Source organism: Melospiza georgiana, chromosome 24 (genome assembly GCF_028018845.1).
Source record: "Melospiza georgiana isolate bMelGeo1 chromosome 24, bMelGeo1.pri, whole genome shotgun sequence".
Taxonomy (NCBI): Eukaryota; Metazoa; Chordata; class Aves; order Passeriformes; family Passerellidae; genus Melospiza; species Melospiza georgiana.
In genome coordinates this window covers 6,576,347-6,600,687 of record NC_080453.1, presented here as the reverse complement: position 1 = coordinate 6,600,687, position 24,341 = coordinate 6,576,347, and the positions used below count along the sequence as shown (strand labels likewise).

General features: G+C 44.6%; 1 protein-coding gene across 1 annotated transcript; it reads right to left on the bottom strand.

Moving 5' to 3' along the window:
* Positions 1-5,895: 5,895 nt before the first annotated feature.
* On the bottom strand, positions 5,896-20,034 carry CLSPN (claspin). Its single transcript, XM_058040190.1, has 25 exons — positions 19,980-20,034; positions 19,055-19,184; positions 18,032-18,495; positions 17,588-17,752; positions 16,902-16,991; positions 16,618-16,690; positions 16,253-16,361; positions 15,171-15,724; positions 14,523-14,714; positions 13,921-14,111; positions 13,321-13,523; positions 13,091-13,155; positions 12,488-12,693; positions 11,727-11,887; positions 11,414-11,640; positions 11,106-11,220; positions 10,340-10,421; positions 9,930-10,024; positions 9,207-9,371; positions 9,001-9,122; positions 8,284-8,411; positions 7,899-8,001; positions 7,732-7,814; positions 7,382-7,543; positions 5,896-7,186 (listed from the first exon to the last, which is right to left on the bottom strand). Exons 1-25 carry the CDS (start codon positions 20,016-20,018, stop codon positions 7,073-7,075), a joined length of 4,038 nt encoding a protein of 1,345 aa, XP_057896173.1. The 5' UTR covers positions 20,019-20,034; the 3' UTR covers positions 5,896-7,072.
* Between the last annotated feature and the right edge of the window lie 4,307 nt (positions 20,035-24,341).

Here is a 24,341-nt window from a genome sequence, read left to right as displayed (position 1 = left end):
TTATGGGATCCACACACACTTAACCACTTAACCCCGGCGACAAAAAGAGCAGTGAATGAGCTGTTTAGAGGCTGCTCGTGCAGAAAAGCGGGGTCTGAATAGGATTTGGGGATCTCTGTGTATCAATTGCTATGCTCCGGGGGCCCTCAATGGGGCTTCGGCGTTCGAGCATGTGCCAAAGGGCTCCGTGGGTACGGATGGGGTGTCAAAAAATAAAAAAAAAAGGGAAAAAAAAGGAGAAGAAAAAAAGCAGCTGCTTCTCTTTAATAAAACAATGATTTATTCATAGCAACTTGGGGGACGGGCAGGGGGACACAAGGACGTGCCAAATTGATGCTCATCGTGCTCCACACTCCCCAGAGGCCGAGGAGATGAGCCTGCGTGGGGAGGAGGAGGGATGGAAAGTCCGGGAGCAGCCCTTGGGGACCCCAGAGCTGCCCTTGGGGACCCCAGAGCTGCCCTTGGGGACCCCAGAGCTGCCCAGGTGGCAGCGCCAGGTCCCCCTGCAGCCCCAGCCAGGTGACAAGGGCATACCTGAGGCTCCATTTCCCCACCCCAGGCACTTTTGGGGAGTATATGAGGGAGGCTGGGGACATGTCTCTGCTCTTCCAGTTCCACAAGGGCACCTTTGCAGTTGGTGTCCTGCCCAGCCCAGGCGCAGCAGTGGGGCCATGCAGGGGCTGACATGAGGCTCAGCCTGGCATCCCCCATGCCCAGGATTGAGGATTTTGGGCTGGGAGAAGGAAACAGTGCCCAGAGCAAAAGTCAAGGGTGCAGATACCCCTGAACAACCACTTCTGTGTGGGTTCTGTGCCCACCTTGTCGGGCCACAAACGGGATCATACCAAAAACCCCCACGGGCTGATGAGGCCCAGGCCGAGTCTGGCCCTATTTTTAGGCCTGTGCAGATGGAGGGATGAAAGCAGAGCAGGGGGGGCAGGGCAGGAATGGGAATGAAAGACAAACAAACGCCAAGCAGATGTTGGGAGCAGGGCTCTTCCCCTCGCAGGATGTGCACGTGGCTCCAGCAGCACCGGCTCAGCCAGCCCTGAGCCAGAGTGGGGCAGAGCAGAGGGCAATGGCCCCTCATGGCTGTCCCCTCATGGCTGTCCCCTCCTGGCTGTCCCCAGCACTGGGGATCACGCTGGCCCCCCAGGGCAGTGGGACACCATCAGCCCTGTGCCCTCAGGAGTGGTCCTGGCAAAACTTGTGTGAGGATTTCTCAGGTTTTGGTTGTTAATTGCTGCCCCGAGATGTGCAGGATGTCTCTGCTTCAGCCCGTGTGGCTGAAGAACGAGTCTGGACTCTTCACTTTTTGGTCTTGAGGTTGTTTATTAATTCTTATCTGTAAAATTTTCTTTCTGCCCAGCTGAGATCTGCTCAGCAAGGTGTCCAGGGGTCTTTGCCAGCCACATTGATGCCATCTAATCCTCCCTTCCTTTTCCCTCCGCAGGGCAGGGGATGGATGGAGCACCATGGGCTGGGCTGGGGCTGGTTGCACTCACACCTCGGGAGATGTTCCCATACCTGGGGGCTCACTCATCCCAGCTCTGAAGATCACACACCCTCACAAAGCTGCAGGTGGAGCAAAGGACACCAGAACCAGCCCAGTGCTGCCTGTGAGCTCATCCTGGATTTGCACCACCAGCATCGCCCTCACTCACACAAAATGGCGACCACAAGGAGGTGTAATTACTTGTTGATTTAATTATCTTCTCACAGCAGTGGCTGGATGAGTTGTTGGTGCCTTTGGTTGGAGTGTTTGGGCTGGCAGTGGTGGAGCTGGGATGTGAATCCTGCAGGGAACGCAGCTGTGGCCACCATGGATGGGGTGAGGTAGGATGGGGTTGGGAAATGGGATTCGGGTTGGGGTTGCGATGGGGTTGGGGATGGGATTGGGGATGTCTTGAATGCCAAAACCTCTCTGTGGGTCCTTCACTGAGCGAGGCTCATTGAGGCACCTTGAGACACCCCAAAACTGCCACCCAGGGGGGTCAGGATGTCCCACTGAGCCACAGCAATGTCCCTTCCCAGCACAGTGCCAGCCTGGAGCTGGGGCTGGGGAAAGCCAACCCAAGTGGCAGCTCCTGAATGTCACATTCCCAGGCACAATTGGGCCCCTCTGTCCCATCCAGGCGCACTGAGGAGCAGGAGGAAGGAAGGAAAAGCCATTTTTTCCCTCTAATCTGGCGTTATTAGGGAAGGCTTGAGGGTTTCCTTCAGGTTTTATGTAAAGCAGGAATGTGGAAATGCCACCTCTGGATGCTGAGGTGACATTAGAGCCATTAATTATTCTTCCTGCACAGAAAGGAGTGTCAGCTGGAAACGGGGCAGTGCAGGAAGATGCTGCAGGGCTGGCCATGTCCCCATCCAGCTGGCACCTCAGGGCTGAACCTGGCTGGCACAGCAAGCCATGCCAGCATGGAGTGGCACCTCTGGGCTCTGTGCAGCATCCCCGTGGCAAAGGTGAGGGCTGGGACACCACAGGTGGCTCTGGGGTGTGAGGACACACGTGAATGTGCCCTCAGCCCATGGCCACGTGCACCAACGCCATCAAATATTGAAAATCAATGGGCCACTGCAAGGGAAGCAGCACAGAGTGTGTTGCATGAAAACAGCCCTGAGGAGCAGGGAGAAATATTAGCTAAAAATAAAATTAATCTCTTGCAAAGCTGTAAGATTTGCTGATCTCCCTCTCCCCCCCCACACACACCCTGCAATCTTTTATGTCGTTTTCTTTAATTACAGCTGGTTTAGATCTCTGCTGCCTGGAGAAGCAGAGCTGGAGTCAGCCCTAAATTGGGCTTCTGGATGATACAAGAGAAAATAACAACCCCCAAGGACTGAACATCTGTCTGCACTGGAATTAATATTAATGACTGATAGTTAATAGAGAATGGAACTTTTGCTTTACAGGTCACCCACTAAACCCTGCAGGTGTCACAGAGCTGATTTCTGTGCCATGAGCTGGTCTGGACTCTGCAAAACCAGGAGCACCCCTGGCTGCCAGGGGGCTCAGCTCTTGGCAATGCAGCAGCAATCAGGGTGCCCAAGCCATTAGTAACAGAGGACTCTTGCTTTTATTATGTTTCTTATTTATTTTATTTCTGTATTGCTGTATTGCTTTCTATTTTCTATTTTATTTCTGTATATATTATATTATATTATTATAATTAAATTATACTATATAATATGTATTTTATATATTATATATTATATATTATATATTATTATTTATTATATTACATATTAATTAATAATATTTCTTATTAATAATATTTATTATATATCTTTTTTTATTTCTGTATTGCATTATCTACTCCCTTTCAGCCATTCATGCTGCTCCCCATCTCCTGTTTTTCCTTTTCCAACGAGAAAATCCAAAGGAGAAAAAAAACCAAAAAAACAAACAGACACCAAGAAACCATCACCTGCTCTGCTCCCAAACCCAACTAAAATATTTATTTAGGCCCAAAAATCCACCCCATCCATCCCTGAGGAAGGGATGCACCAGTCAATGAGCAGAGTGAAAGCCAGGGAGGGTAAATAATTGTGACATGGCTGCTCTGGAAGATACCCCTGTGGGTGCCTGGGGGTCTTTTTGTCCTTTAACCCTCATAATGGCTCTGGGACAACTGATTAGAGGCCCAGGACAGATGAGGTGCAGAGCTCACATGGTGAGTGCTCACCAAACCTGCTCCACGCTGCCTTTTATGTGTCCACTCCAACATAATTTTTCACATGTTGGAAATACAGATGATTTTAGCCTGGGTCCATCTGGTTTCCCAAATAACCTGTCTATTTGATAAATAACATAAATTAAATTAGACAAGACAAACAAATAGTTTTTTTTCTCTCCCCTTTTCAGTCTCTTGGCAAAAAAGGGAAGGAAAACATAATTCAGTGAGTGCCTTGAGCCCCGAGGAGCCGTGCAGCGGCGGGAGCTGGGATTATGAACGTGTCTGCAATGCCAACCTTCACCTCACACCTAGGGCTGCTCCTCCCTCTGCTTTTAAGTCCTTTTTTTTAAAAATCCTCCATTATCATTTGTGTTCCCAGAAGCTCATTCTCTCTGCAAACTCAGCAGGTAATGTCGTGTATGAGCAGCACTGCTCTTATCAAGGTTCCTGTGGTGCAGTCAAGGATCAGGAACTCATGGGTTTAATTCCTCCTGTGCCATGTGGGAAAGGGAAACTGAGGCACAGAGAGGTGTTATTATTATTATTATTATTATTATTAGAGCTACCCAACTCAGATGAAAATCTCAGGCTGCAGCCACTTCTGCACCAAAGTCAAACTCAAACATCACCAGTCACAACAAGGAGTTAATCAGGTTTAATCAGCTCTGAGTTATCCCAAGGCACACTTAGGGCAGGAAAAGTGGAAGAAGTGGAATCAGCTCTTCCTTCAGCCCAGGAGAACCCTGCAGACACCATTCACAGAATCACTGAGGTAGGAAAAGACCTCCAGGATCATCAAATCCAACCTTTGAGCAGCTTCTGCTGAGGCTGAGCTGCAGCAGTGCCTGGATGCAGGATCCTCATCCCCACCCTGAGCCATTCCCTCCTTCCCAGCCCGCTCCTGGCACTTCCAGCAGCAAAGGGGAGGATTTTTGTCCCTGTTAGCACAGCAGCCTCACATCCATGCCAGGAGGGGAGACCTGAATCAATACCTGAAAATGAGAAGGCAAAGCCGAGTTAATGTGCCAGACAGGAGCAGAGGGGCAGCCCTGGAAAAGCTGGAGGCAGGAGATGGATGGGATATTCCTTGATATTCCAGCTCCCACAGAACCTGTCCCTGGCATGGAATAGGCTCCCAGGAAAGGAATTTTTAGGGTTCCATGCAGAGCTTCCAGCAGCAACTCACAAACCCTGAACTACCGCAAAGTTGTTGTGGGGGAAATGCAGCCAGAAACCTTCCCCTAGCATGTATTTCAATTTACAAGCTTTTCAGGCTCAATGGTATTTTTCTACCCTTGGCTCTGCAACAAATGAAATGTATTTTAAAGGGAAAATTCTACAGGGAAAGCAAAATAAAAGCCATAATTATGGCTAGCAGCATGTGCTGAGGAGAAGCCAGGAAAGCACCAGGACCCAGCCAATCCTCTAAAGGTGCTCTTCAAACTACCACTTTCTAATGCAAAAATGTGGCAATTATAGGTCTCTATAAATTTAATCCCTTGCAATGCCAGAGCATGGAAAACTGCAAGAATTTCCCCTGGAGTCAAGACACAGTTTGAGCTTTAATGATTTTGCTTTGCCCCTGTGCCAGAGCAAGCACATTCTCTTGCTGCACTCTAGTGGCAGAGCAAGAGCAAAATTCTGAGAAAATGCCCAAATTTGGAGCTTGAATGTTGTTACCCAACAAAGCTGGGCTGAATTAGTTCAACTTTCATATCAGTGAAACACTGATAAAGAATTAAGTGGGTGTTCAGAAATATTTTTGTAATTTGGTGCTTCAAGAAAAGTCTGATAATGAAGAAGGAAAGGTCATTCCTCTTCCCTAAACCTCCAATCCCAAATCCAGGTACACCAATCATTAGAATTGCTGCACTGAACTAAAACAGACACTTCTTAAGAACAGGATAAAGAAAGTTTTGTCTAGGAACTAAAAAATCCAAAACTATTGAAGCAGGAAAAAACCATATTCTGCAGGCCAAGAATTTTAATGCAAACCCAAGTGGAAGACTTGAGGAGTTGAAAATCCACACTCCAATAAACACAAGGGGTTGTTTTTGTTGTAATCCAATATTATTGCAGCTGTTCCTAGTGAAGGGCTGAGTTGTGGCTACAAAAAAAAGGCAGCAATGAAAAAACAGACATAGAAATATAAAACATTGGGGGAAAAAAACCCCAAGACATAAGTGAAATCCTATAAATTAATTCTAACTGCCTCCAAAATTAAAACCATGTTTTATTGTAAAGTTGCACTTCAATTAGTACCATAATTCTTTATAACATACTGTACAATAAAATATTTTACACACAGCACATCAGGCATGTGCTCAAGATGTTACAAAATTTACAGCTCAGACATTTCCAATGGTACCAGCACCTCAGGTATGTGACATCCAGTCCCAGAGAGGTTTAGTTTTAGAGCAGGAGCCTGTGGCACCATTATCTGCTCTCCAGCTTGTGATCAGAAACATCAGGAATGCTGGACACTCTGGTTTATGTTTCTGTCACACTGTTTAGAATAGTTGTGAGTGACAATTCTTTATAAACTCCCTCATTCTAGAGCAGCCCTTTCCTTACTGGCTGCCCAGCAATGGATGGTTTCTCTTGGATGAGTGCAGCTTCCATGAAAACAACAGAATGGATGGTTAAAGATAGCCTGGAGTTGGGCAAACCAAAGCAACCCCAAATTCCCCCAGCAATGCAAATAAAACCCCCCAGACCTTTTCCTCTCCCACACGTCTCTCACATTCTTCCCTCTCCACACACATATCCATCTGCAAGTTTAAGGACATCAACAGTAATAAAAACTTGGAAAAAATCCCTTCTCATATTGCCTCAGGAGAGACTGGGACCTTTCCCACAAAGTAAACATTTCAAGGATAAATTAGTGCTTCTAAAAAGGAGAAGCTTAATAAATGCTTAACATTAAAGAAAATAAGACACTGGAGGGAGCCACAGCTAAAACTTTGTGCTGCAATTGTAAACAAGTGTCCTGCCATGGCCAACACTGCTTCATTTTTCTCCCAGAGCTGTAGAAATTCCTCCTTTATTGTGCTTTCAGCTACCTGAGGTATTTCTTGTCACACCAATGGCATTTCCAGGTGGAACTGATACCTGTGCAGCACCTGTGAGGACAGCCCACAGCAGTGGACGTTTCCTTAATGCTTGGGAAAGATCAAGTCAGCATTTCATTCCAAACCAGGAATGGATTTTGTGCTCCCATTTGCTACAGAGGACAGAGAAAAAACAAAGCACAAAACCACAGCCTGGAAATTACTGGAACTTGTGAGTGAGGTGGCACCCATTTGTTTCCTTGGCTGGTGATTTCTGGCAGATTGGCAAAATAAACTGCAGCTGGCAAAGGGGAGACAATCTCTGGCTCCAAACAGGAATATTCAGCTCTCCAAGAACTGGAAAATGCTTCTGCTTTGACTGGAGTCCTCTGAGCTTTCTACCCTGGGCCGCTTTGCAGCTGATGTTATCACTGCAGAAGGGCCTCTCTTCTTCACCTAAGGACAGTCAAATACATTAAAATTTACAAAAATGTCCAAAAAAAAGCTTAAATTCTGAGTTATGAGAGAAATATTTGGCTTGAGAGCATGCAGGGAATATTTAAGACAGCAGTGCTCTTAACTGCTTGGCAGATTTCAGTGTGTATTCAAATAATCTCCACAACTGGTAGCACCTGCTACCCAAATCTTTACCTGAGGTTTTGATTTTTCCTTTGCCTCCTCACTCTTCTCTGGTGAAAGTGTATGGAAGACAAAATTCCTTGAATTTCGAGGGGCATTTGGATTGAGATCTGACATTGCTGCCAGCTTCTGAAGGACAGCTTTAGGTCTGTTCAAGAGTGACCCATTCTTTATCTGCAAGGCAAAGAAAAGCTGCATTAAAGCACTCTCAGGAAACAAGGCAGGTTGCTTAGTAAGTTACTCTGCAGAGAAAATCTAATCTCTGCTCACACATCACCACAAGACCCATCAGGAGTGCCCAGAATTCAGGGGCACTGACTTGGCTGTGGTGGGAAATGCCATTTTTGAGGACTGGCACCCACCTGGATGTCACTGGCAGGTCTAAAGGCTTCAAATGGGTTCCTGGGTAGCAGAGCTGAGCCTTGTGCCACCACTGCTGGGCTGGCTGGCAGAGACAAGGGGGAAAGATCAGTTTGTGAACTTTTTCCCTCTCTTCTTTTCTTGTCACTTCAATAAAAATCAAACTCACCTTTCTTCTGCAGGGACTTGGCAGTCACTTTTTTTGCCAGCTTCATGAATGCACTGTCCCCACCAATTTCTTCCTCTTCCTCCTGCTCTTTGTTTTTTTCCTTCTGTAGAAGAGAGAAGACAATTGAAAAAAAATCATATTACAAATGGACATTTCATTCAGTATTATAAGTAATTGTCTTTATGTAAATTAATTTTTATTTACTTTCTACTGTAAGAAGTTATTGTCATTTCTTAGATATTTCATCATCCTGTTGTGTTAATGGACAGCATCACATTCAGCTGAGAAATCTGATTTAGTACTGAAGTTTAACTTGAGGAATAAACAATTTTACATCCAGCAATGATACAGAGACTGAGCAAGCCCTTCTAGCAGCTCACCCCACCTGCTCACGGAGCCACTGCTCTCTCTCAAATCGCTCCTTCCTCCACTTCACTTCTGTCTCATCAAACTCCTCATTCTCCTCCTCGTTATCTGAATCTCTCTGAAACAAGTCCATCTGTGAAGCAAAATCTAGGCAACAAACCAAGACAGTCAGCTATCAGTTTTGAAATTGGAGGCTAGTAAAAAACAACAAAAAAAACCCCCAAAACCAATCAAACAAACAAGGCAAAAAAACCCCAATCAAACAAAAAAAACCCCAGAATCATCCCCCAACCAATTTATGCCCGAAATATTTTATTGAGGATTAAAATGCTACTTCACATATACACAAGCTCTGTTTTCAATCTATGAGCTCTGGATCATAGGTCACTGTGGTGGTGTCCACAGAGGTCCCAGGAAGAGGGAAGAGACGACGATGTGACTCCCTGTTTAGAAGTCTGATTTATTATTTTAAAACTAAACTAAAAGAATAGAAGAAAGGAACAGGAAAAAGAATGGAATGATAACAAAAGCTTGTGACTCTCAGAGTCTGAGACAGCTGGACTGTGATTGGCCATTAATTACAAACAACCACATGAGACCAATCACAGATGCACCTGTTGCATTCCACAGAGGTAGATAATTATTATTTACATTTTGTTCCTGAGGCCTCTCAGCTTCTCAGGAGAAAAAGCTCTTAAGGAAAGGCTTTTTCACAAATGTGTGTGTGACAGCTCACCTATGTTCTTCCATCTGAACCTCCTGGTCCTGCCTGGGCCATCACTGTGCAGGTCCCCATCCAGCAGGTACCGCTCCTGGTACAGGCGGAGCTGCCGCTTGTCATCGTCCAGCATGGCCTTCCTGCCAGCACAGGGGACAGGGACAGGTTAGCACAGCTCAGCCAGGGCCTCCCACACCCAAAAACCTCCTGAGAATGGCACTGACATGTGGAATTTCTGTATTTGGTTTCCTAATTCCGCATCGTTTGGGAGCTCCTCGTCGATAATCTCCTCTTCGTATTCGTTCAGGTCTTCGCCATCGTACTCATCCTCACTTCCCACATCACTCCCCGACAGCTCTGCTTCCTCTTCCATGAAATCTTGCAGTTTTCTAGGAAAAAAAGTCAAAAGTTCAGTTTAGGAGCAAAACAGCCATCACACAAATCTTCTGAAAGCAAGATTTATCTTTTGACACGAACTGAATGCATTTCCTAAGGATGTGTCCTAATTTCTCGTGTAATTTTTGGAAAGACCAAGCCTTGAGTTCTTGCACATTTACACACATAGCCTGGCATCATGTGACACCCCAAATCATTGCCATTCACCAGATTCCAAAGATGATGGCAATAACTGTCAACTCTGGGTTTTTCTTGCTAGAACAAGTAAGATCTTAAGACATGAGGAATGACAACAATATTCTTGCATTCCTTTTTTTTTGGTCAAAAAAATATGCTGCACTGGTTTAATTGTGGCTTTTTGATTTCCATATATAATGGAAATCATCTATAAGCCACAAGTGACACAGTTAAATTCATGTACCATGACAGCTCCAAAGTAAAAAACCAGACCATATAAACATCTGCTAGAGAGGGAATAATTCTAAACTAAACTTCTAGTGCTATTAATATTCTATTTTCTTTGGTAATTAAAGATTTTTTAAAATAATTACAGTTTTTTCTTTAAGCCTGGTCTATGTCTCAGCACTTCTTCTTCTTCATCACTGAGTTCTTCTTCTTCAGCAGCACTATCTTCACCTTTTTCATCCTGTCAAAGAAAAAGTTTCCAGAAATAAGAAATTTCCCAGAGTGGATTGCTTTGTAACCACAGATTTGTCTGTTCTTCAATTAACAAGACACTAAAACATCAGGCATATTTCAAAGGATTTGCCTTTGCCTTTTTCACTGTACCATTATATTAAAGAGATCTTTAACATAATCCAAAGTTTGCTCTGAAAAATGTTTCAGTAGCATGTTAGGGAAGTTGTGGTACTTTGCATTGATGGATATATTAAAAACCTAGAAAGATAAATGGAATTTTATCCATTTTATCCAGCAGCTGCCAGGCTCTATCAGTTCACACCTCTTCACTTGCACAGGCCTCATCATCTGTTAAAAGCTGAAAACCACCAAGTTCTTCTTGTTCCTCCTCTTCTTCCTCTTCCCTAAGGAAAACATAAATGGGAGAAAAGCATTTTCATTTTATCTCCAGTAAATCAAGGCAATGTTTCAACACCCACCTCAGCTGCTATCAAGCAATTCCCTGGGAGTGCTCAGAGCTCCAATCTGCCAGCAGCATTTAGCAATAAATGCCTCAAATCCCCATTTGAGTTGATGTTTTAAGACTTCAGGTCTTCACTTGCAGAAACCATGGGACAAGCACTGATTTTTCCAATTTTTTTCCTCCTCTCAAATTTCTCTTGGATCCCCTTAACATTCCCACTTATTAAGCCTCACTGTCCTTTTGTCAGGCAGCCATACACTCTCCAATTTAGTCAATAAAAATCTCCAAGTATCCAACTTTACATTTGGTTATGGCAACAGCCCAGAACAGACTCCAAAAAGTCCCACTTTTAATCATCTTTTCTCAGTTTAATGGAAGTTCTTCACTGTTTCTTTCACTATCAGTGTAAGACAAAGGATTTCCCTTCACAGTAGCTGTGGGAAACAGTTTATGCTGCCAATTAGAGTAATTGCTGAGCAATTTGCAATATTCCTCCCCTTCACCTCCAAAACAAAGCACACTTGCACTGGCAGCAAATTGCTGTTAAACAAGAAAACACTTTTAAGAGTGAAACAAGACAGTTACCAGAATTAACTTCTGTAAATTTTAGGAGAGCAATGCTAACCTGTCTGTGGGAAAGGAGCCTGAGCAGAGCTCCAGAGCCTCTGCCATTGGATCTTCTATGTCACTGTCTTTTTCTAATTTGGAAGACACTGAAGAAGCCCATGTGGGAGAACCTGCTACAGAAAGAAATATGATGCAACTTATTTCTGCTCTTAAAGTGTCAGAGAACACCCCAGAAATAAAACTGCACATGCTCCCAACAAAGACAAAACTCCACATGTGGCATCAACACCCAGGCTTGAAGTCACCTCAGCTAAAAACTTCTAAACCAAGTAACCAGCCAAGCTGAAAGGAGAACTGAGGACATACTCTGAGACACAAATTTCCCTGAACAAAGGTTGAGCAGCTCCTCCATGTTCTGCTTTTTGGTGCTGCTGGTGTTTGGCACGTGCTCAGCTTGGCTGCTGAACTGCCCAGAACACAGGTCCAGCAACTCATCCATGTTGGCATCCATGGCATTCTCATCCATGCTAGCCAGTGGCAGCTGGTGCTTTGAGGACTGGTATTTGTTCCTGTGTTGTCCAACATTCAAGAACCTGAAAGAAAGACTATAGTTAGAAAAATCTTGCTGGTTTGCACATCCTATTTCTGTTAAACACCATCCTTTACACCCATCACTCACCCATCTGCATCAAGCAGCTGGCTTTGAGTGTCATCTTCCAGGGAAAACTGAAACCTTGACTCCCCAGCTCCTGGAAATAAACTCTTGGGCTCAGGAGAGGCATTATAGAGGTCCTGGGAATCTTCTATGGGAAGAGAAGGCTCAGAGGTCTTTCCAGAGCTCTAGTCAAGGGAATACAAAAATATAGAAGTTGTTTAGCAAGGATTTGTTCAGTTAAGTTTAGCAAGAAGTTGTTAAGCAAATTGTTTAGTTTAAATCTAAATGCAAGGGGCACTGGAACAGACTTCCCAGAGAAGCTGTGGCTGCCCCATCCCTGAGAGTGTTCCTGGCCAGGTTGGAAGGGGCTTGGAGCAGCCTGGGACAGAGGAAAGTGTGGGATGAGATGAGCTCTGAGGTTCCTTCCAACCCAAACCATGCAGGAATCAAATTATGTCCATGCTGCTCCACTACACCACAGGAGCTCACTGCCATCAGATGTTGTGTAGCCCATGTAAGCATTCTTAAAACCATATTTATGATGCACATATTTTAGATATAAATCCAGATTATAGCATAATTTCATTAATGATTTAGAATATAAGTTTTATAATGTCATTTTTTATCCATTCCAATGTAGACACAAGCCCAAGGGGCAGTTTGCTCTTCTGAGATCTCACTGATACCAAAGCATTTGTCTGGGTTGATTCTTTGGACCATCAGGATAAAATACATTTATTTACTTCCCACCGTGTTAGTATAAGACACAACCAGGAGAATCTCACCTTGGAAGCAGAGCTGATAAAACTTGTTTTGAAGAATCCTGGGGAGGGGGACCTGAACCCCCCTGCTGCAGGGAAGAAGCTCCCTCCCCTGGAGGCCTGCTTGTTACAGGGCTGGTAGGATGGGATCATGGAGCCAATGAACTCAAAGCTGCTGTTGTGGCTGTTCTCCTTTGGCAGTGCTGGTAGAGAAAATGAATCATCATCCTCTGGAAATAAAAAAAAATATAGTGCTTAATTTTCTCTGTGTGTGTGTAATCCAGCAAAACCTCAATGTAATATTTTGCAGCACTGACACCTTGCTAAAAATTCATTTTGTGGACATGTTGGATTTCCTTCTTCTCACAGGAAGCATATTACACATTTTTACTTATCGATTTCTGACATTTCTTATTTCTTCCAGTATTATTTTGAACAGTATTTTTCCCTCTAGTTTTTTCAAGACCACCCATTTTTCATCTGAACTTTTAAAATCATACTGTATGTATATACAGGTGATGAAATAACAGAAATACTGAATACCAGTCTTAAACAGAAACTTTTACATATGCTAAGTAAAAAAAAAGGGAAAAAAGGCAATTATCTAGGGCAATAATTCTACTTTACCTAACTTGTTAGGTCCTTTGTCTACAGTTTCTTCCATTTCCAGTTTTTCATCAGGAAGAGAATATCTGCAATTCATAAAAGGTATGTGCTAATAAATCAAGGATGAATTGCAAAAAAAACCCAAGGTAACACAAAAATACTTTAAAAGGGCTTTTTATATTGAAAAATCTACACATGCTGATCAAATTTAAAATTTCTCAGTCACCACTTTTAAGGCTTGGCTTATTTACCCCATTTTTGAGGAGCTGTCCTTAAAAAGCATCAATGTAGACTCTGTTGAAGGATGTTTCAGAACAGAATCACCATGCTCAGATTTCTCCAGCTTTTCTCCATCAATTGATTCTTTGTCAGTTTCTTTATCACCATCTTCCATGTGTTTCTCTTCTGGATCTTCATTATCTTCCTCTGCTTCATCAAGGAGAAATTCTGAATTCTAAAAAAACATCCCCAAGGAGAAATTGTGAATTCTAAAAAACATCCCCAAACACAGCACAGATATTGATTATTGTCATGGCAAACCCTACCCCAGGTGAGGCATGTGAGCTGTTTGGCCCTGCCAGCAATGAGACAAGGATTTATAAAAAAGAAGGGGCATCAAAACCTTTTAAACATTTCTATTTGATTTTATAGTGTTTAGATAAATAAAGAAAATACTCATGGATTCAAGGTTAGACAATCCATATGAATATGAAAAGTATAGAATTTTTTAGTTTCTAGGAAGAATTCTTAGCAATTCCCCCAATCAGTAGTGCACAAAAGTTCCATTCCTCAGGGAAGAAGAAGGAGAACAGAGATGCTGATGAGCTTATGGAGAAATGCTGCATACAGACCTCATGATCACCTTCTTCTTCTTCTTCTTCTTCCTCCTCAGACTCATCTGTCATCTCTTCTTCCTCCTCCTCTTCCTCCAGCATCTCCTCATTGTCCAGCTTGAACAGCGCGTGCCGCTTCTGCCGCTCCTCGGTCCTGCGCAGCTTCATGGCCTCCTGCAGCTTGGCCTTCAGGGCCTGCAGCTTTTCACCTGCACAGGAAGAGATTCAGGGAAGGGTTTGGGTTGGAAGAGACCCTAAAGTTCACCCCTTTCCACCACTACCACGGGCAGGGATACCTTCTACCAGACCAGGTTGCTCCAAGCCCTGTCCAAGCTGGGCTCGGACATTCCCAGGGATGGGGCAGCCCCAGCTTCTCATGGAAACAGGAAAAATCTAAGGAATTAATCACAAAGATCTGACTGAGGCTGTCCCACTGCTATTTCAGTGGTCTACCAAGAATTCTTTTATAAAAACAGGGCCATCCATTAGGGGGAACATACCCAGCAATCTTACAGAAGAAGATCCCTTCACCTGTATTCTGTAGGGCAGCACTAAGAAACATTTTCCTCTCATGCTGTGTTTTCCAATTCAATCCCTGTCTCTTCTTCTCCCCCACCAACCTGGCTTTTTGTGGACTGCTTCCTCCAGGCTCTCTGCAGCCAAAACTGCTGGCACCACATCTGCTCTCAGCTCCTCCTTCCCATCAGATGTTGTTTCCTTACGGATGATGTTCATATTTATGGCCCGTTCCCCTTTGGATCTGGATGTCTGCAGAGTGTGCTTCAAGAAACGTGCTTTCAGGGCTTCTAGTTCTTGAAATAAACATTAATTAAATTAATGTGATAGCATGGAAAAGCACTGATTGTTAAAAGATAGGTCCTTAAGCATTTTTTGCCCCCAAAGTTTAGTTTAAAGCTAAGTTTAAAAAAGGATAGCTTAAAGCTAAGTCTTGAATACTAAAATATTTGCAAAACTATTCTATTCAACTAATAATAAACCACCACAGAATATTTATGCTGCAGCTTGTATTTAATTAATATTAGCTACTATTAAACTATCTTACCATTGACTACCACTTGTCCACAAGACCTCAATTCCCTTCCAGCCCAGCCTCCCATCCACCAACCAATTCTAAATTTCTGTTAACATATCTCAAAGAATCCATACTAAGTATGTCAATGTGCCTGACTGTTCTATCACCTCAATATTTCTGAGTTTTCCAGCCAAGCTCAGATCAACACTGCTTAGGACTACAACACAAGTGATACCTTTATTTGAATCAGCTTCCTCGAGGTTTATGAAGGATTCATTGTCAGAGCAGATTCTGGGCTGGATGGACAGGTCTATGCCCAGTTCACGAAGTTTATCCAGCTTGGATTTCCTCACTTTTTCAGGCTGTGCCACCAGCCCAGGCCCCACTTGTGGAGTGTTTGTTTCCCCTTGTACATCTGGTGCTGTTTCCCCTCTTTCCATGAGGGCATCTCCAGATGCTGGAGGAATTTCACTCTCCTTTTGCTCATCACAGTCAGTGCTCAGGCAGTTGGAGAGCTGCTGTTCCTTTGTGTTATCATCAGTTACAGTCTCTGTAACTGCATCAGAATCCTCCCTGTCCTGCCTGGGCTGCTCAGCACAGTCCTCTGGCAAGTTCCTCCCTTCAGCAGCAAGAGGCTCAGTGACAGAAGCATCAACATCTCTGCCCAGGTTCATTTCTGGCTCAGCAGCTGCTGATTGATCACCTTCCATTGGCCCATCTTTGCCATCCTTGCTCAAGCTCCCAACAGTTGCAGATTCTTCATTTAGGGGCAGCTGGTACTTAGAGGACCTAAAAGAGGCAGAAAGAAACACAACACCCATAGTTAGTGTGAAAGGGAGAGAAGGTTGAGGACAAACTGAGAGGAATAAATAATTTCCTAATTATTGTCATTAATGTGTAGGAAGAGATGCAGGACAGAAATCTGGAAAGCTTCATGAGAACTTAAGGAAGTGTAAAAGTTTTGTACTGGTTACAGTAGCAGAGTATGAAATTCCTGAGGGATTTTGTGACTACTGTAGCTGCAGTATTTTAACACACATTACTCAGAGAAGAAACAGTCCAAGTAAAATACTGGGGTTCAGCCTAAATCCCATTAAAGTAACACTGCATTAGCAAGTTCCTTCATATGAGTGACTCCTGGCCCTGATCACTTCAACATTATGACTCTGTAAGGACAGCAGCATTGCCTGATGTTTAGCAATGACATTCTCCTAATTTCCTATTTTTATGGATTTAAAGTTTGGTTATCCTCCAAAGAAAAGCTAGAGACACCTAAAGTTTATGAAAAAATTGGATGAGGAAGGTTTAAGTCCTTACTTCAGCAGGGCCATGGCATTTCCTTGACATGCTGGTCGAGGCCTGCTCTTGTAGAAGTCATGAACACTTTTGGCCTCAGGCACATGATATGGGAGAGACACTGATGATTCTGCCAGAGAAATACAGTGAGAGAAGATTTTAAACATCATCTGAGCCCTTTATTTGACAACAAATATCTTTATTTTCATGAGTTACAAAAACACCTTTAACGAGTCCTTCGATAAAAATGGTCGTGCACACTTCAACCCTCAATAAGTCACATTAGGTCAAAGAAGGCTCTAACCTTCTGGGTAAATTCTTTCAATTTCTCCTCTGAATTTCTGAACAGTTTGAATTCTTTATATGTAAAGGAGTATAAGTTTTACCTCTAAGAAGTCGTTGGGTCTCACTGTGCAGTTGTTTAATGGCCTCTTTACTCAGCCGTGCTGCTTTCCGCTCCTTAGGGGAGAAAAGAAAGGTTTCTGAAGCCAGGGAACAAAACATGGGGCTCTCTCTCTGCTTCTTAAATAGCTTATTTTTCCTTCCAAACAGCAAGGAGTCAAAATAAAGCATCCAGTTTAAAAAATAAAACAAAACCACACTGTGCACACAAAACCATTTTAGTCACGACAAGCAACAATCCAGAGCTTTAAAAAGATGAAGACCTCACCTTCCTTTTGGGCTCCTTTAATACAGGCTCCTCATTCTCCTCATCAAATACATGCTTGTAGCCTTCACTGTCAGGAAAATGTTCTTTGTTCTATGGGGCACAAGAAGAAATTCAATGATTGCTATCAAGGGCAAACACATCAAAAATAACTGTACAGAGCTACCACTGGTCAGCAAAGCCAGCAAGTGGCTCATGAACCAGCACAGACCCCACACAAGGGCTGATTCCAAAGCTCCTACTCCAGAATTATCTTTTTAATTGGCCAGAACAACATCTCTCCATCTCTAAAAACAAGAACCAGAAGGCTCTTGTCTCTTCTGCCCAGCAGCACAGCCCCACCACGGTCACAGAGAGTTTTAGAATCTGTTCAGGTACAAATTCCTGCTAAATCCAGTAACCATGGAATGATTTGGGTTGCTAAAGACCTTGAAGTTTATCGCATTCCAGCTCCTTCCACTGTCCCAGGGTGCTCCAAGCCCTGTCCAGCCTGGCCTTGGGCGCTGCCAGGGATCCAGGGGCAGCCACAGCTGTGGCTTTGACATTAATTTAAAATGTGGCACTCTGTGCCAGGGCCTCCCCACCCTCACAGGGAAAAATTCCTCCCCAATATCCCATCCAAACCTATTTTCTATCAGTTCCAAAGACAGTACATTTACAATATTTTTTGTATCACAGCCAACTGTTACCTTGTAGTGTTTCATTTTGTTTTTCACAGCTGCTCGTATGGATTCTAGGGACTCTTCATCCTCAGGGGATTGATCATCCTCCTCCTCCAAGCCATTATCAAAGAGGTCTTTGTCATCCAGAAGACATCCACTGTCATTGAAGGGAAACCTCTCACCACCATCCACCTGCTTCCAGAAGAATAAATTATTTGTGTGATTCCTTTCAGAAGGCCCCTTTAGTTCTTTGACATTCATTTAAAATGGCATTAAATCATCAAGTGTTGGGTTTTGTACTTCCTTAAACTGCAAATTTAATGCAATTTAACTGAAATGAACATGCAGATATTGTATGTTGTGGATCTCAACCTGCTGCAGGAATGTGAAGTTTTGAACAGAATAACCACAAGCAATAATAAATTTAACACAGATTAGAAATTATCTGAGGTTTTGTGCCTAAACACCCACCTCTGCCACAGGTTTCTTCTCTTTCCTCAGCTGTTTAATTGACTCCATTATTTTCTCCTTCTCTTTTCTCCTCCTGGATTTTGCTCCAGCCTCTTTTGCTGGCTCCTCTTCAACATCATGTTTATGTTTATGCTTTCTGTACTTTTTCCCAGATTTTAGGGGTCTCTCCTGTCCCAGCTCACCCTCAGGCAAGGAAGAGCTCTTGCCTGTTTCAAGGTTTTCAATCTGCAGTGGGTCCCCAGTGTCACTGCCATCACTGTCCAGCAGAGCTGGGAGGATTCGATGGGATTTTTTCTTCTTTTCAGCAGCAAAATTCTCCTTTTCCTCCCCATTTTCCTTGTCCTCACTCAAAGCATCTTCCTGCACAGCTGAGCCTCCATTCTCCTCCTCCTCTTCACTCTCACTGTCCTCAAGCACCTTCTGGTTTTTTGCTTTTTTACGCACAAAAATTTCTTCTTCTGAATCTGGCAAAAGACAGGAAAATAAAAAAGTGCAACAAATTAATCAAAAAACAACCAAATTTACAGCCATTAAATCTGTCAAATATCACCATCCACAGCAAATGAGCTTCTCATGGAAGCATGAAAAACCTTTCATGCTCCAAACTCGACTTTCCAAAATCCACTTCTCCCCAAAGAACAGCATTTAATTAACCCAAATTGATGTTAAAGGTTTTTAACCTTAAAAAAGAAAAGGCAAAGCTGAAAACCCTTCACTAGTAGCGCCTTGCCTTGAAATAGTAATAAAAATCGCTACATAGACTAAACAAAACAGGGAAAAAAAAGTGAATAAGTAATTAGTAATAAGTAAAAAGTGAATAAGTAATTAAACACATTCCATTCAGTCTCTTTCTTTCTGTAGTTCATAAAATACTCTTCAGATGTTTAAAGATGCCTGCTCACATTCTGGGCAACAACAAGAATTTGGATTCCTACAACTCAAGCAGTGACAATCTCCTAAAAGGTATTTATGAAACAAAAAATGTAATTTTGGAGAAAAACAATTCATGGGAATGTTACAGACCTCTGTCCTCGAAGGATGCTGTGCTCTTGCCAAGGGGCCCTGGGGATGCTGTCTCACAGCTGCCCTGGCCACTGTCAGAGTCGCTGTCCAGGGGTTTCTGCAAGTCTGGGTTCAAATCCTCCAGTGGAAGCTACAAAGCAAAATTCGATTTTTCTTAATGGAGTAAAAATGTCCTAATTTTTAATGGGGTAACATATTGTTTATGCAGTCCTGACTGCTGGCACCCAAATTCATTCTAAAACTTTGGCTAAGCTCTCGCACACAATGAAATCCACATGCTGCCTCCTTATATTTTAATTATGATATTTACATATTTATTAAAATTTATTTTTACCCTTGATATTTACCATATTTATCAATACAAATGGCTATTCACATACACAGGAGTATATATGCGAGTTTGCACAGCAAAAACACAGCATTGACATTGGCTGGTGTGATCGTACTCAAACCAGACAACTTTTACTCGTTACTTTATTATTTATTAATTTTATTAATTTTATTAATTTTATTCAGAGCTGGCACGGCGGGCCCAGCAGCCGTCCCGGCATGCACCGCGCCCAGAGACCCGCTGAGGGCGGCCTTCCCAGCGTGCCCTGCGGGCGGCAGGGCAGGCATGGGGCATGCCGGGAGCTGTAGTCTGACAGGAAGGGCGAGCCCAGCGAAGGCGCGGGACCGCCCGTGATCAAGAGAGGCGGGCAGCGGTGGCCGGTGGCTGGTGGCTACTGGCTCCGCCATCGGCACTGCAACCTGAACGAGCACCGTACCGGAATGGTTACTGGAACCGCCATCTCCCCCGCTGTCCCTCCAGGGCCTTCCACCTCACCACCGCCCGAGGAGCCGCAAGGCCTCAGGCAGCCGCGAGCTGCCTCCGCCGTCAGCAGCCGGCCGGCCATGCCGAACGGAGGGGAGCGGCAGGACTCACCTCAGCGGAGCCCTCCGTTGTTACCGGTACCGCCGCCATGGCCCGCCCGCGCTCCCGCCGCCCGGGGACCGCTTCGAGCCTTCGCGCGCTGCTCTGGCCCCGCCCCGCCCCGGCATCACCCAATGGCTGCCCAGAACAGCGCCGTGAGCCCCGCCCCTGCCCGCCTTGCTGGGCGGGGTTCCCAAAAGCCACGCCCCCTCTGCATGGACCAATCGCTGCTCCCGCCCTCAGGCCGCCCTCGCGCGCTATTGCGCCGCCTGGCGGTGGGGGCGCTCCCCGCGCCCGGGCTGAGGCGGGACCGTGAGGGGACACGAGGGGACACGAGGGGATATGAGGGGACACGAGGGGATATGAGGGACCGAGGGGGGAGCAAGAGGGACGTGAGGGGCTGTGAGGGGTCGAAAGGGACGAGAAGAGATGCGAGGGGACCTGGGAGGCCGAGCGGGTCGTGGAGGACTGAGAGGAGTTATGAGGACACGAGAGGGGACGTGAGGGACCAAGAAGGGTTCGTGAGGGACCAAGAGTGGATGAGAGGGGCCGTGAAGGCCCCGGGAATTCACATCCCTGTCAATTATCGACATTGTGGGGACAGGGCTCTGCTGCCAAAGCATTTCACATTGTTTCATGCGTTAAATAGAGCCTATGTTTCGTTCTGATCTTCGGGATATGCTACATGTCGTGTCTCCGGGTGAGAGCACACGAGTCGAGCTCATGGATATTAGATACACACAACTATTACTGTCAGCAGTGTCCTATTTACAGAATAAAGTACATGCACTTTCTATTGGCTGCTGTACAGACATAGTCTGAGCCAACCCCACTCATGTTAGGTGAATGAAGGCTCAAACCTTTTGGGTAAATTCTTTCCATTTCTTTCAATTTCTCTCTTGAATTTCTGCATATTCCCTCTACATACAAAAGATGTAAGTTTTACCTCTCGTAAGTCATCAAGTCTCATTATGTAGTTATTTAACAACTTCTTTACTTAACCTTGCTGCTTAATGCTCCTTAAGGGAAGAAAAGAAAGGCTTCTGGAGACAGAAAAATTTACTGAAAACACAAAAGTCAATGAAGAACTACTCCACAGATGCAAATCACTTCATACTTCACAGATTACACAAAATATTCGAAGTTTGAAGGGACCCACAAGGATCATCAAGTCCAAGTGCAAGGTGAATGGCCCATACAGGGATATTCTAGTACAGAGTCAATCCAAATATAAAAATATTCTACATTATCCATTTTTGTTTCATTTAGTTGTGAAGTTCTTTTGCAAGTAGCTGGAGGGAGAGCCCTGAGCTGGGGTGAGTGTCAGGGACCCTGTTCTGATCCACAATTGGGGGTATTTGGCACTTTTTTCATAATTACAATTACAACTTTGTAGAACATCCTGCTACAGTAATACATTTCCTTCCAAGTGACCCAGTGGGAATCTGCTGTCACTGAAGGCAAGGAAAAAATAAGAAGTGTTTTGGGGTGTTTGGTCAGTTTTTGGGGTGTTTTATTGTTATGGTTTTGTCAGATGGACTGATCCACCATGACAGTTCACATGGAGCCAACAAGCCTGAGAACAAAGGAAGTGAGAAAAGCAAACATCCGTGAAACCCACCACAAACAGCACAGTTCTGCTTTCTTCTAGCTGCTGCAGGAGCTGCAGTAATTAATTTAATAATGAGTGTTTAGTAACAGAGGGACAGATGCTGGCTCTGCACAAACACACCTCCTCAGGGCTGCGTCAGGATGAGAGTCAGAGTCAGCTGACAAGAAAAAGGTGAGAAAAAGATTGGCCTTATTAGGTAATTTCTGATCCTGGGTTCTTACTCATACCTGGCACCCAGAGGCAGCCATGGAACAGGTAAAATGTTTGCCATGAAGGAGGTTCTAAGTGTCACACAGAGTTTTAGCACTGGATCAAGCCCCATGTTAAGACATTTATGTTATAAAAGCTAGTTTAGGAGTCTGTTTTCTACTAAACAACATACTCTTTCCTCAGCTTGTGGCAGATGAGGTGTTTAGAAGGAAATCCTCAGAGATAATCCTGTCATAACTCTGATCTGTCATTCCCAAATCCAGCCTTGACCCTGGAAATGTGCCTGTTTTCAAGATAAGGCTGGGTTAATATAGAGAAATGGGGTTCTGACTGCTGTGGCAGTGGGGATGTCTCACTGTGTGTGTAATATTTATCAAGTTAATTGAATTTATAATGCAGTGAGTAAAGGCTTTAGTTATCACACTCAACATCTTACAGGACTGAGCCTTTGTATTGCAGATTTCTGGAGACAGAGATTGTATCTTTGGTGGTTTTTTTGAAAGTACTATCTGTGTTTTTTGCATGTTTTTTATACATAGATATGATGAATAATAGCATGGAAATGTTGCCAGATGTTGTGGAGTTTGTTACTGGTCTGGTAAAACTGGTTTTTTCCTCAGGTGTTCATCCCCTGCTGTCAGGGAATTATGAGAGAATCTCAGATCTATGTGAGAATCTCAGATTTCATTTCATTTTAAAATAGATTTTGATGTTTCAACTTGGAAAATATCAGCCCCACAGGTTAAAAAAAGGCAAATAAAGTGGACTCAGCATTTATTATTTATAAAATGTTTTGACTTCTGATTTTCTGGTGAGTCAGCAGGGAGCTGTTGGTTAAACAGAACCCAGGAGGTGCACAAGGGAGCAGCTCGCTAAAACAGCATAAACTGCTTACAAAGGCAAAAACTCCCTAGGCTTTTTATTAATGACACGTGGCTGGAAGTGTTGTCTCTTTAACAGAGGACAAATTTGTTGTCTGTGAGGATAAGGGGACATGGCCACGGTAAAGTTGTCCCCAGGAGCTGAATGCCCTGGTCAGTGGGACACCATGGGTTCCCAGGCAGCTCCTGGGTGGTGTTCAAGGTTGTGCCAGCCACTGGTGGATCTCCAGCCCTCGTGGATCTCCAGCCTTCATGGTTCTCCAGCCCTTGTGGATCTCCAGCTATTGGTGGATCTCCAGCCCTTGTGGATCTCCAGCCACTGATGGATCTCAAGCCACTTGTGGATCTCCAGCCCTCGTGGATCTCCAGCCCTCATGGATCTCCAGCCCTTGTGGATCTCCAGCCACTGATGGATCTCCAGCCCTCGTGGATCTCCAGCCACTGATGAATCCCCAGCCACTTGTGGATCTCCAGCCACTTGTGGATCTCCAGCCCTTGTGGATCTCCAGCCACCTGTGGGTCTCCAGCCACTGATGGATCTCCAGCCACTCGTGGATCTCCAGCCACTCGTGGATCTCCAGCCCTTGTGGATCTCCAGCCACTCATGGATCTCCAGCCCTCATGGATCTCCAGCCACTCGTGGATCTCCAGCTCTTGTGGATCCTCAGCCATTCTGTACCCACAGAGCACCTCAAGGGCTGCTGGTCACAGCTCTGGTCACTGCTGTGGTCACCTGTCTTGTGCAAATCCTGTTTTGTCAGCTCTTGAGGCTTTAGCTGCTCACAGTGACCCCAAGATGTGTTAAAAATTCTCTTTTCCCAGCCCAGCAGTTGAAGAAGGAGTCAGAGCTCTTCAGTTCTTGGTCTCAAGTTGTTTATTGTTTCTTATCTATAAAATTCTTTCTCCTGGCCTGTCGAGGTCCACTCAGCAGGACAGTCAAAGGCACTCTGGCCACCCTCAAGGCAGTGTTGTTATCTTTTTACACTAAAAACTATATGTACAATATTTACAATAACTTTCCAATATTTATCACCTATGTTAGACAGTGAGCTTCTACTCTAAACCAATCCAAAAGTGCCACCATCACAGCAGGAGATGGAGACCAAGAAGAAGAAGGAAAAAGGCTGGACATGCCCAAATTCCTCCATCTTGCCCCCTGAACCCCCATTCTAAAAACCCCAAAAAGATATTTTTCATCCCGTGGCAAACTGATTATTATTCTGCTTAGACTTTCATGGCTTGCAGATCCTCAAATAAGGTTGGTAACTTTTTCCATGGGTCATGATCGAAGTCACAGGGGTCTTGGGCTCTGTGCCAGGGTCTCTGAGCCCCCTGGCCATCCAGGACAGCCAGAGGGATGTCCTGAATTCCGACAGTCGTGTGTTTTAAACCCCACTGAGGCTGTTTAGCTGGTGCTGGGAGTTATTCAGGGTGTCATCAATTGAGCAGGGAGAATTCCCTGGTTTTGGGGAGCAGTGGAGGACGGGTGAAGCTGGAGCAGCACCGCTGTGGGCAGGCAGGCACCATCAGGGTGGCTGGCACAGAGCGTGCTGCAGTTCTGGGTTAATTATTAAACCTGCAAACAGGTGTTGGGTTTTGGGACAGAACAGGGAGGTACAGACAGACAATTCCCTCCTTCCTGGTGCAGCAGCTCTCACCTCTACTGAGGCA